Source organism: Miniopterus natalensis, chromosome 7 (genome assembly GCF_054644295.1).
Source record: "Miniopterus natalensis isolate mMinNat1 chromosome 7, mMinNat1.hap1, whole genome shotgun sequence".
Classification (NCBI taxonomy): Eukaryota; Metazoa; Chordata; class Mammalia; order Chiroptera; family Miniopteridae; genus Miniopterus; species Miniopterus natalensis.
In genome coordinates this window covers 72,781,383-72,793,706 of record NC_142087.1, presented here as the reverse complement: position 1 = coordinate 72,793,706, position 12,324 = coordinate 72,781,383, and the positions used below count along the sequence as shown (strand labels likewise).

The window sequence follows — 12,324 nt, the reverse complement described above, 5'->3', positions numbered from 1 at the left end:
TGTGAAGCTCCTGTCTCCTTTACTTGCTGCAAGTAAATAAAAGTATCTTGCAACACCACAGCTGGTTCTTGAATAGAACACTTCAAGCAGCAAGCCCCTTGAGTTCAGTAATAATAACAGGAGAAACTGCCCTCCTATCTCCCACCCCTTGCCTTTCTGTTCTGAGTCAGCTTTGCTGTTGTTGTTAATCCTCACTTGAGGATATATTTTTTCCCATTGATTTTTAGAGAGAGTGGAAGGGATGGAGGGATCAGCGGTGGGGACGGAGAGAGAGAGACGTGGACGTGAGAGAGACACATTGATCAGTTGCCTCCCCCACGCACCCTGACCAGGGCCGGGAATTGAACCAGCAACCCAAGTATGTGCCTTTGACCAGGAATGGAACCTGTGGCCCTTCGGTGCTCGAGCCGGCACTCTAAGCACTGAGCCACACCGGCCAGGGCCTGAGCCAACCTTTTAATCCTTTCAGCTGATTACTTGAGGAGTATTCCCACCAAAATGTATAACTTGAAATCTAATCATAAAAGAACATTAGACAGACCCAAACTGAGGGGACACTGTAAAATATGTGATCTGTGTTCTTGAAAAATGTCAATGTTATGAAAGACAAAGGCTGAGAATTGTTCCAAATTTAAAGGGACATGACAACTAAATGCAGTGTGTGATTCCAGACTGGAACCTATATGGAAAAAAAATTTCTGTAAAGAACATTATTTATTGAGTCAATTGGCAAAATTGGATCAGATTTAGAATACTGTACTGTTTTCAGATTTATGATATTGTAATTAATACTGAATTGTATTAAATAAAAGCTTTATATTCAAATTAGAATACTGTATTTATTATTAGATGTTGTATCTAATTAATACTGTACAGGCTCCTCTCACAGACACCAAGGAGGTGTTATCGGACAGCCCCCTGAGTCAGAGGTAGAGGGCTGTCTCCACCTCGATTCTTGTCATGCTCTTACTAATTCAAACAAGTGACTTCAGATGATTGCGTTGTGATAAAGCCAATTTATTAAAAATTAAAGCATACACAGTTATTATAGAAGCAAGGCAAGCAAATCTATACATCTGGCTTATGAAGCACAGATGGGCTCTCAGCTGATCTGAAGAGCGAGTGGGGTTGGGGGGATTTCTGCCTTATACAACCTCTTGTCTATAGGTGTTTTGTTTTTTAATTTCTTTACTAGATATCCTGGTATAGATTTACTCTGAAGGTCTCGCCTTTTCTTTGATATGGCTTTTCCTAGAATTTATGAGAAGCACCTGGCAATTAAATCCTAAGACTGCTGGCTTCTCTGTTAAACCAGGGGTGGGGAATGTCCAGCCCGAAAAATCATTTGGTCTGGCCCTGCCAAGGCAACCACAGGTGGGACTCATAATTCAATAATTTCAATTAAATATTTGACCAAATAGAGCAGCCTAATTTTTAAGTTGATAATTTTGTATGCCCAAGAATGATATTATAAATGTCCAAATGGTTCTTGGCAGAAAAAAGGTTCCCCATCCCCGGTAAACAGTGGGATAAGATAAAACCACTTTTCCTTTCCCTCCTCCCTGCTGTCTTAACAGCTCCAGGATGACTTGCACTAAGTAGTCTCTGGTTTTGTGAGGAGAGGTTTTAACCCTTTTTTTGCTAGATAAAGTCCTGCTCTCAGCGGCCTGCAAAGTTTTTTGGCTTTAATTTTCCTGTCTCAGTTTCCCTATTCCACTTGTCCCGGAATTTTCCTAGCTTTTCATTGTCCCACAACAATACTATGTTGTATTCAGTTTTAGAACACTGTATTTTATTCAGGTTTAGAATGTTGTCTTTAGGTTTAAATTAAAGCATTATATTCAGATTTTTCTGAAGTTGAAAGCTATTCATATTATGTAAGAGAATGTCCTTCTTCTTAGGAAGTACACACACTATTAAGAGATATTGGGGCAGGTACAGCCAGTATGGAAGTTCCTCAAAAAATTAAAAATGGTACTATCATGTGATCCAGTAATCCCTCTTCCAGGTGTATATCCACTATCTTTAACGGTCATCTGCACTCCTACATTCATTGCAGCATTACTCACAAAGCTAAAACATGAAAACAACCTAAGCATCTATTGACAGAAAATGTCACACACACATGCACACACTGGAATGTTATTCAGCTACAAGAAAAAAAGGAAATCTTGCCATTTGCGACAATATGGATGGACTTTGAGGGCATTATGCTAATGAAATAAATCAGAAAGACAAATACTGTATGATCTTGTTTTGTTTTTATAGTTAGGATAGGTGACATTTACTTTTCACAAAGAAGGGAGTCCTTACTTTCTCATCTGGAGAGATGGGAGAGCCAGGCCCCACCTGACAGGTGACTGCACTGATTTCCAGAGGAAACCCTTGCAAGTAGTGTTTCCTCTCTCCTTTCGGGCTCTGCCTTCTTCATGAAGCTCCACATTTCACCCTCAGCTCTCTCTGGACTCTGAACTATAAAGGGTGAATCAGACACGGCTACTGACTCAGGCGTTTCCAAAGCAACACATGATAAGTGCTGCAGCCTGAAGAAGGAAATGCTTTACACATCCCCAGACTGAAAGGGGATGCTGGGGTAGGGCTTGTCAGGGAATGGACAATGATATGGAGACTTGCAAGTGTGTAATAGAAGGAGCACCTGGACAGGCAAACAAACCACACAGTTTATTTTTACATAATAAATAAGTGGCAAAGAAAATACACGAAAGGAAATATTCACGAAATCCAAGTCACTGAAGTGCTTTCAAACAAATTTTAAAAGACCAAGAAACCTGGGATGACCTTAAAACACTGTTTATAGATAATCAACAATTGTTTAAATATGATCTCATGTAATTTCTGAAAGGGGAAAGCATGGCTTTTTTTTTTATAGGATCTTTTTAAAAAAAACATGCTTTTATTGATTTCAGAGAGAGTAAGGGAGAGGGAGAGATAGAAACAATGATGAGACTCATTGATCAGCTGCCTCCTACACACCTCCTACTGGGGATGGAGCCCACAATCTGGGCATGTGCCCTGACCATGTATCGAACCATGATCTCCTGGTTCATAGGTCGACACTCAACCAGTGAGCCACACCAGCCGGGCATGGCTTTGTTTTTTATGAACTCCAACACACATAGCAGAACAAATGAAACTCAGGAGAATGCAAAATTATTGCCTGGCAAGAAAATTGAAATGTCTGAAGTCAAGTTCAAGATAAAGATAATATAAGTCATTCATATGTCTGCATGGGGTCTTCACGATTTATAAACACATCTGATTCTCTGAAGGTTAAGTACTTTTATATTTTTGAGTTTGGAGTGAGGATATCAGACCTAACCTATTAATTGGCACAGTATATTGAACCAAATCTCAAATGATGCCCAGCAGCGAAAATGCTGTTTGAACTAAAGCTTTCCCTCCTCAAGTTCTACAGAAGAAAATAAAATTTTTACACCAAATTAACTGGTTCAAGTGCCTTTAAGGAGGAGTGGTTTCCATTCTAGAACAAGATGGAGTTTTTCCTAAGTCACCAGTGCATTTGTCTTCTTAAAACAAGTGGCACTGAATTTTATCCTGACACTAGGAAGACAATCTAACTGAGATGATTTGTCCTGGACAACTTTTGTTTTTTGAAAAAGCCAAAATGAAGAATTTGCGTATTTCCAATCTTTGAGGGTGAGACCTGTGGGCCTCAGAACTCTCCCACCTTCCCAGGCTAGAGCCCCTCCAGCCCCTCAGGACCTGAGTATCCTTGAGCATTGCCCCCCTGGTACACCTTCTTGGTTTCCTGACATGCGGAGCTAGAGAGATCAATGGCAACATCTTCCAAGTCATTCTCAGGGCTGCCTTCATTGGAGAATCTCTGAGATCTTGCCTGACTTGGACTAGAACCTTCCTTGAGGTGGTCAGGGCCCCAGAGTCCAGCCAGCTTTTCTTCATTTCCTGTTTTACTTAACATTCCTGTGGATTTTTTATGCATCCCTTGCAAAAAAGAAAAAAAAAAAAAATAGATATCTCTAAATTCAGCAATTAAGTAAATTTCTTCTGTTATTTTTCTCTAAGTCCCATTAGAATTGCCCTTGTCAGTACCTCTCTCTGGGTCCTCAGGAGAGTCACATAGGTAACTCCCACTGTTAGGGGTTGCAAACTGGTGTGTGCCAGCCAGGTGCAGCCAGCAAACTCACCTTGTTTAGATGACACAGTGATTTAAATTTTATTTTAAAAATCCTTGCCAACATTTTAAAATCAGGAGATTGTACATCAAAAGCCAGACTTCCAGCTTCTCTCAAAAAGTCAGAATGTCTGGCAACACTGAGCCCAATTTCTTGCACGGCCATGAACTCGCAAATATCAGTAGGCACCCCCCACTCACCCACCCACCCCACCCCTCATCCTGTAAGTTCGGAAGGGTAGGCTTGATTTCCTGCTGAATTTTCTCTCTCTCAGCCTCTTCAGTCCTTGAGGGCAAAGTCAAGACTGTATTTCCAGTTAGTATCTCTAATACTAGCATAGTGTCTGGTCAGTAGAGGCTGAACAAAAACCCTTCTTCTCCAACCTAATATGCCAACCCCAGGTCTCTAACTCTAATCTCCCACCCTGTGCAGGGTGCTATTGTGACTCATTTCCTTAAGCTGTGATCCCTGCCCCTTGGTCTCTGGTAACAGCAATTAGACCACTATGGGTGGTGTTTCCTCAGAACACCCAACCCCAAAGCTTAGACCTCACCAGTGTAGACTGTTCTAGCATCAAAATCTAAGGGAAAGAAAAGCTACGAGGCAGGTTGTTAATGGCAGAACCACTACCGGGAACCAGACCTCCTGACTTGGGTATGTAGGGCATCCATCATCTCCGGGTTTCACTGCTTACTGTGCACTGCCCTGTTTCCCATTACCACGAGCTCTAAATTTGATAGTTTCCCCAAATTCAAATAGCACTCAACATTTTGGAAACGTATTTCACATAATAGAAGTATATCATTCCACTCTTAAAAACAAGGCCTGAAGTGAACTTGCTAGGCAGTTCTAATGAAAAAATAAGGCAACTGACCAAACCCTGTAATTAATTACAAATCTGATGTGATATTCTGGGTCTGAGTCCGAGTAAACTCACATTGTTTTGCTTTGCAAACGGCTGTCCCACATGGGAATGCCACCCCCAACATCTCTGGCCCTGTGCTCACTGCAGGACCGTCTTCTCTTCCTTACCAAGGAGCCAGGGCGCACAGAAACGGGCCAGGCTGCCCTCCGTGGAGCTGAGGACAGAGTCCGGCAGAGGGATGCAGTGTCGCACCATGGCCCCGTACAGCCCATACTCGGCCATCACGCTGCTGCGGCCCCAGCGCTTCTCCTGCTTCCGCCACTTGGCTCTCCGATTTTGAAACCAGACCTGGTATGAGGCAGGAGACACTGTGACCAGGGCGCTTGGAGGTGTCCCTGAGCGGGGAGCTCTAAAATGGGCCAATTTGGGAAGCTCGTAAGACCCGAGACCTTTCAGGAACTGTGCCCACTGGTCACTCAAAACTCACAGGGACTCGTCGTGGGGTAATATGTGACCAGTTTCCACTGAAGTTTTCCATAGAGTTGACAAAAATAAAACTAAAGTATTCTTTCCTACATTGTGCAAAGGAGTCAACTCTAATGTCTTCTGGTTTTTCTCATGGTTTGGAAAGAGGTCACTCAGTCTATGGCCCATTCTAATCTTAGGTTGTTGGGTTGCTGGTGGTATTTCTCATGGAAAACTGTTAGCTTAATAAAGGAATAGTATGGAATATTGTTTAGCCGTTTAAAAAAAGTGAGTTTGTGGCATATCTTCTGACCTTGATAAATGCCCTACATGTGTTGTCAAGCAGAGGCAAAATTGCATAACATGATGCCTTTTTGTAAAAACAAAACAACATTCTAAATGTATGTGAGTGTATTTGTTCAGGGCCAGATATATATGACATGGCGACAGTGAGCAGAAAGGCCACATGAGGCTACTTACATTGGTTTCTTTGAGGGTTTATAGGGATGGGTGGTCACTTTCTTTCATTGATGTATCTTTACATGGTTTCTAGTTGCAGCACACGACACTGTGCTTTTAAAGAATGACTTAATAAAAGGAAAAAAGGCATGAAGGTTACAGGGGATATCCTCTTACATAAACATAAAGGAAGGCTCTGCTCTAGCACTATGTGCCTGCAGCTGAGTGGCCCTCAGTTTGCCTGTGCAAGGGAATGTGCTTGGCTGTAGAGGTGGCTGTGGGTCACACTGAGTGTGAGATTAACACGTTCTCTACAGTGTCTGTGGAAAGAAGGGAACCCCAGACACCTGTATCCGGTCTTCAGGGAGCTCAGTTTTCATGGCCAGCATTTCCCGGACATACACATCTGGGTAGTGTGCCTCATTGAACGCCTTCTCCATCTCTTCCAGCTGCTGGGCAGTGAAGACAGTCCTGCAGGGAGGCCCGAAAGATGCGTGGAAACATGGCCAAAGGAGGATGCCAGGCTTCCCAGCTTAGGGACCCCGTGCCTACCTCCCCTACTGTCCACACCCCAAAAGGCCACCTCACAATAACTGAATACCCCACCTCTGAATGATTAACCCCTGGAAAGTGCAGAAGTTTGGTTCAAATAAGACAGGGTTCTTCAGCACTTTTTCCCGTCCTCAGCGTATTCCATCAACTCATTCTAAGAAGACCCATTTTAAAGGCCCACAAAATTCTGTCTTTTAAATGCTGCAAAAACTGTCCTGCAGCCTCCTGGGATTTGTAGAATTATGTTCCTAAATGATTACTGTACCCTTCCTACTGCCAGCCTGAAGGCCAGTGGGCGTCCCCTAATGCAAGACCACACACTCTCAGATGCTGCGTGTCCTGAGGAAAGGGTCAGGGAGGCTGGCCTGGCCCTGTACCTGCGCCGCCTCTTCTTCCTCTTGCCAGGCGTGGGGGTCACCTTCGGGTCACTCCTGTTTTCAGACAGGTTTTCCTCATCTGTTAGCAGAAGGAGAAAAAGAGGACTTTAAAAGTGAGCATGTTTTCTCACTTTATTTTCTGGATTTTAATATGAGGATTAAAGCTATGAACCTGCTGAAGAACGTGAATGATACTTAGCAATACAAGCTGGCCTTTTTAGCACTTGCTGTAACCCAGGTGCTGTGCTCAGCACCGCTCATGCATTACTGCGATTATTCTTCAGCAAATCAGAGAACTCCAAGGTAGCTGCTGTTAGTAGCCTATTCTTACAGATGAGGAGACTGAGGCACAGAGAGATTAAGTAATTTGTCCATGATCACACAAGTAGTAAATGGTGAAGTTGGGATTCAAACTCCAGACTGTGTGAAGCCAAAGCTACCTGGCCATTCATTGAATTTCTATCCCCACTCAGCTCCCAACCTTATCCGCTTTCTACTGCTTCCAACTTCTTTAACTTAATCAGCACACCAACACTTCTCAAAGGCCGGCCGAAGTCTGTGACATCAGAACTCTTGTCAAAACTGCGCTCCTTGCACTGCTGTACCAGTTCTGAATCTTTGGAGTAGGGTCCAGAAAAACTCATTCTTGACACATATGCCCAGATGATTCTTAGGTGCACTTGAAAAAAATATTGAGAACCTTACTATGTTTTATCTTTTGATATCCTTTATATTAAAGGATCCAGATAAAACGGAAGGTTAGAATATCAAACTATTGTCAGATTCATTGTTAGAAAGCATTTGTGCCTCAAGGTATTAAAAGGTAAAGTAAAGGGAAAAATAAAATAATATTAGTTTTACTCGAACACCAATTAGCTCACCAGAAAACTGTATGCTTGGATTATAATATAATATCCATGCTGTCCACTCTGGTACCATTAGACACGACATCACTGAATGCATGAAATGTGGCTGGTCCAAATTGAGACTTGCTGTAAATGTAATGTATTCAGTTGATTTAGAAGACTTAGTACCTCAAAAGTAAAATAATAATTTTTATATTCATTACATGTACATGATCTTTTGTGTGTATTGGATTAAATGTAATATAGTATTTAAATTAATTTCACTTGTTTATTTTTCCTTTCTAGTGTGTGGCTCAGTTGGCTGGGCATTGTCCCTTGCAAGGAAAGGTTGCTGGTATGATTCTGTCAGGGCACATACTCAGGTCGGGGGGCTCTGGCTGGATCCCCCACCCCCTGTAGGGGGCGCCCAGGCGGCAGCTGATTGATGTTTTGCTCTAGATCAGTGTCTCTCCCTCTCCCTTCCTGTGTCTCTAAAAAATCAATTAAAAAAATCGTAAAGAGAATCTCTTACACTCGCAGCCACATATTTCTATTGGGTAGCATTGCTCTTGATCTTCCAGAAATTCCCTCACAGACTAAGATTTAGTTGCATTTTGCTTTTCATTTTATCAGCGCTCAGAGGAAAGATCCCATCCTATGTTGGTGGTTTCTACAGTTTTAGTGAAAAAAAACTAATGGCAGGTTCGTTTTATTTTATAGACTCATAAAATTAAGTGCTTTTGGAGTTGAGCCAAAGCTCACTTGCCTACTGCCTTCCTTTTTTTTTAATCAGTGGAGACCCAATGTACTCTTTTTGCCTTGGCTGCCTGGATGCTCAGCTCTAGATTCTACTACATAGTTTATCTCAGTCCATGTTTTCTTATGTAATTTTCCCCAACACCGTAAACGTCTCAGTTTCTAAGCCCTTGTCCTTTAAAGAACTGTATTGCTTCCTTCTCCTTCCCTATAATCAGCCTCGAAGTCTTTGAGGAAATAGGTGGGCTGGGAACAAAACGCTAAGCCCGACTACAATGAAATTGGCGAGGTTGCTTCCTTTCTCAAGACTAAGGAGGGCGGCGCCAGGAGAGAAGCGAGGCCCTCAGACACCCTGTCAGCACCCGGGGAGGTAGGCCCAGTGCTCCTCAAGGACCCCTGGATCATTCAACCAATTCTGCAAACGTTTGAGCGCCCGCGGGTTGCCGGGGTCTGGGCTGCTGGTGAGTAAGACAGGCTTCCCGACCTACGCGGTTCCCAGAGGCCGAGGTTCGAGCGGGGCGCTGGGGAAAGGCCCTCGGCGGACCGCTGCCGGGTCCTCCAGACCGCCAGGCAGGGCAGGTCCGAAACCGGGTGGGAGTGGTAGTCACCCTCTGCCGAGCTCGGAATCCGAGGAGAGCCAGGGATTTAGGGAGAGGCCCGAGGCAGGGGGGTGCAGATGCGAGGATGCGCCTCCCCCGGACCCAGCCAGCATCTGGGGTCCAGACATCCCTTGGATCTAGGATGCTGGGGGTGAGAGCGCATGTGGGATGATGCCGTGTTACTCCTGCGCGGCCCACACCGGAGGGAACAGGGTCAGGAGTGGGATGGGGTGGCCTGATTACCGGACGTGGAGACGCTCTCGCTGCGCTTCTGGCGGCCAAGCGGGGACGGCGGGCGACGGAGGGCTGGTGGGGTGGCAGGCTCGGGCCCCGGGCGCGGCAGAAAGGGCTTGTCGGCGAGGAGCAGGCAGGGCGCCCTAGCGGCCGCAGGAGGCTGCGCGCCGAGGCCGCAGAGGAGGCGGAGACCCAGAGGCAGGGTCCCGAACGCCAGGCCGGGGCTGCCGAGCCTGGGACCCGGACCCTCGCAGTCCGACCCCTGCCCGACTCCGGGAGGAGACGGCAGCTCGGCCTCCAGGCCCAGCAGGTCGGTGATGGCGAAGCCCCGGGGGCGCGGGCCAGTGGAGGAGCCACCCGGCACCAGCGCCTTGCTCCGAGCGCGCCCTTCGGAAAGCGCGTCTCGGCCCGTCATGGCTCCTCAGTCGGCGCGGCTTGACCCCCCTTCCGTAGGACACCATCGCGAAGGGGCTCAGCTGGGAGGACGCTTTATATAGCTGGGTCGCCCGTCGGGCGCGGAAGGCCGGCGGGGCTCCAATCAGCCCGGCGCGGACGCGTCATCGCCCCAGACGCCGTGAGAGCGCACGCCACCGGTTCCCCGCCCTCACAGCTGCAGTCCCCTCAATCACGTCCTTTACCCATCTCTTTTCCAGCTGTCCCCCTGCCCATCGCCACCCCCGGTTTTGGTGGGAGGAAAGTAGGGAGGGGACAGGGACCCCGATATCTGCGCGCCCCTCTAAAAAGCGCAGGTTCCAGGGCACGGCGTGGAATTCCCTTTCCTTCCAGATTCTCTGGGTGGACGTTCGTTCCGGTCGCAGCTGCCCCCGAAGCCTCGCTCCCGCCGTCCAGCCGCACCCTAAGACCTAGGGCTCCCCTCACAGCCACACTCCCACTAATGCCACCCCTATGGCCCCCACCAGCCCTCCAACTCCACGCCCCGGAACCAGGAAGGCCTTCTTCGAAAATCCCCAGGGGGGAAGGTGGAACACGTTCCTTTAATCCATGCCCACCTTACCTTCAGGCAAATCTACCCCCTAGTGCTCTAGGGGGTCGCAAAACTAACAGGAACTGGGGGGAAGGGCGAGAAATAGAGACAGGCGTGGAGTGACCCGGCTACCGCGATAGAAACAGGTGCCAGGTTTAGCAAGCTAAATTCCAGGAGGTCCAATGACATTTAAATTTCAGATAACCAGTGAATGCTCTTTTTAGTGTATGTGCCAGTATTGTATCTTGAAGCCCTAAATGGGAGCAGTGGGGAGTAAATTGGAAAATAGGGGCTGTCTACTGGGACGGTCCCCTTTTTCACGGAGGCTAACAAATTGTCAATTTACGATTCTTCAAAGAAAGCCTGGTTTTCATGTGAAACACCCATATTGTTAAAGTTGGAGCCAAACACAGCACGTGCGTAAAGCCACTCCTGGCTCACACGAAAATGTGCGCCCACCCAACCCGAAGAGCTGGGAGCCTTGAACCCATCCTTCTGAAACAAAGAACCCGGGCAGCAAACTCTCTTCAGTCCCATCCCCTGAGGTCCGAGCCCTCCGACGTCCTCCAGCGACGCGGGCCGGGGACCTCCGGCGCCCGCAGGGGCGCGGGCGGCTCACCCGTGCTCGCGCCGCAGCCGGACCCAGCGGAGCGGGTGTCCGTCTCCCTGTGCGCCGCGCCCTCGAGTGGGTCCTCTGCTGAACATGCAGATTAAACGCGGGGCTTCCGATGAAGATAATTACTAAAGGCTGAGCATTAACTCTCAGATATTAAAGAAAGACCCAAATCTCCCCTCGCAAGCTGTTCCCGGGATTAGCAAAACAATAACTTTCCTTTGGGATAATTGTCCTTTGAATTGCTCTGGGGCGGGGGTGGCGTTAGACGCCCGCGTCGTTTTCGGCTTTGGGCCAGGGTCTTGGAGTCTCCCTCCCCGGGCCCCTGCCAGGGGCGGCGAGAGATCACCCAAAAACCCCAAGTGGATGGCCAACTTCGGTCCCCCCGCACGGCGACCGCCACACAGTGCCAAGAGCACTTCGGAAGGAGCCTACAAAACCCATCTCCAGATGAGAGAAACTGAGGCTTATTAACCTGCTCACACTGGACACGGAGAGAGAACCCCGGAAAGCGAAGCAGAGAGAGACCTGAGGGAAGAAGCCCGAGTTGGAGCCCTAAGGGGACCCTGCAGTTCCAAGAAGGGAGTGCCCCTAACGCTTCCTCCGGTCCCATCTGCCAGGACGGGAGTGGGGGCGCGCAGAGCTGAACCCTGGCACCCCTTCCTTTTCGCAGCACTTTCACTGCTCCCTCCCCGGTGAGAATCGCTTTTCATACCGCCCCGCCCTCCGCCCGTAGAATCCGAGCTTCACTCCCACCCCAGCTGCTGCTGGGGATCCAGGGTCCTCTGGAGCGAGACTGTGCTCGGCGCCCCCAACCCCTGAGAACGGGGAAAGCAGCGGCTCAGCCCGGATAAGCGCTTGGCTCAGAGCCCCCGAGGTGGGGAAAGGCTTCTGGTCGTTCAGAAGACTCGGAAAGGAGAGCGAGCCGGCCTGAGCCCGCGTCCGCGGGCGCCCTGTCCGTGAGGCAGGCACAGGCAAACCTGCGGCCAGACCCAGAGCCGCTCCCGCGTGCAGCCCTGGGTTGTCCGGGATGTAACTACAGTAAAGGTTTCTCCGCTCACTATTTTCCAGGGAAGGTTTCCAGCCCCTCATGGTGGCCAACCACAAATGTGAGCTCCACTTCTCCAGCCCCCGCCCCCAACACCACACACCACCCCCTATGGGGGAGGGGGGCCTGGCCTGGACCCGCTGGACCAGACCGTGTGTGAGTGGCTCAACAGAGACCCGCGTTGGGCTTTTTGGAGTGGCTCCTGGCAGGCTGTCGGTATAAAGTACAGACACAATGGAAGGGATGCACATGTGTGCTTAAGATGTATTGCCCAGTGACTGTCCACACAAATGGGTCCTCTGGCTCCCTACCTCTTTTGATTTTCCTCCCGCCTCTGTCTGCTCCTTCTCT

At 48.2% G+C, this 12,324-nt stretch overlaps 1 protein-coding gene across 1 annotated transcript; it reads right to left on the bottom strand.

Moving 5' to 3' along the window:
• Window positions 1-3,694: 3,694 nt before the first annotated feature.
• On the bottom strand, window positions 3,695-9,742 carry VSX1 (visual system homeobox 1). Its single transcript, XM_016219061.2, is given in 5 exon segments — window positions 3,695-3,984; window positions 5,208-5,388; window positions 6,312-6,435; window positions 6,894-6,972; window positions 9,337-9,742. Coding segments are annotated over 5 exon segments (1,080 nt in total).
• Between the last annotated feature and the right edge of the window lie 2,582 nt (window positions 9,743-12,324).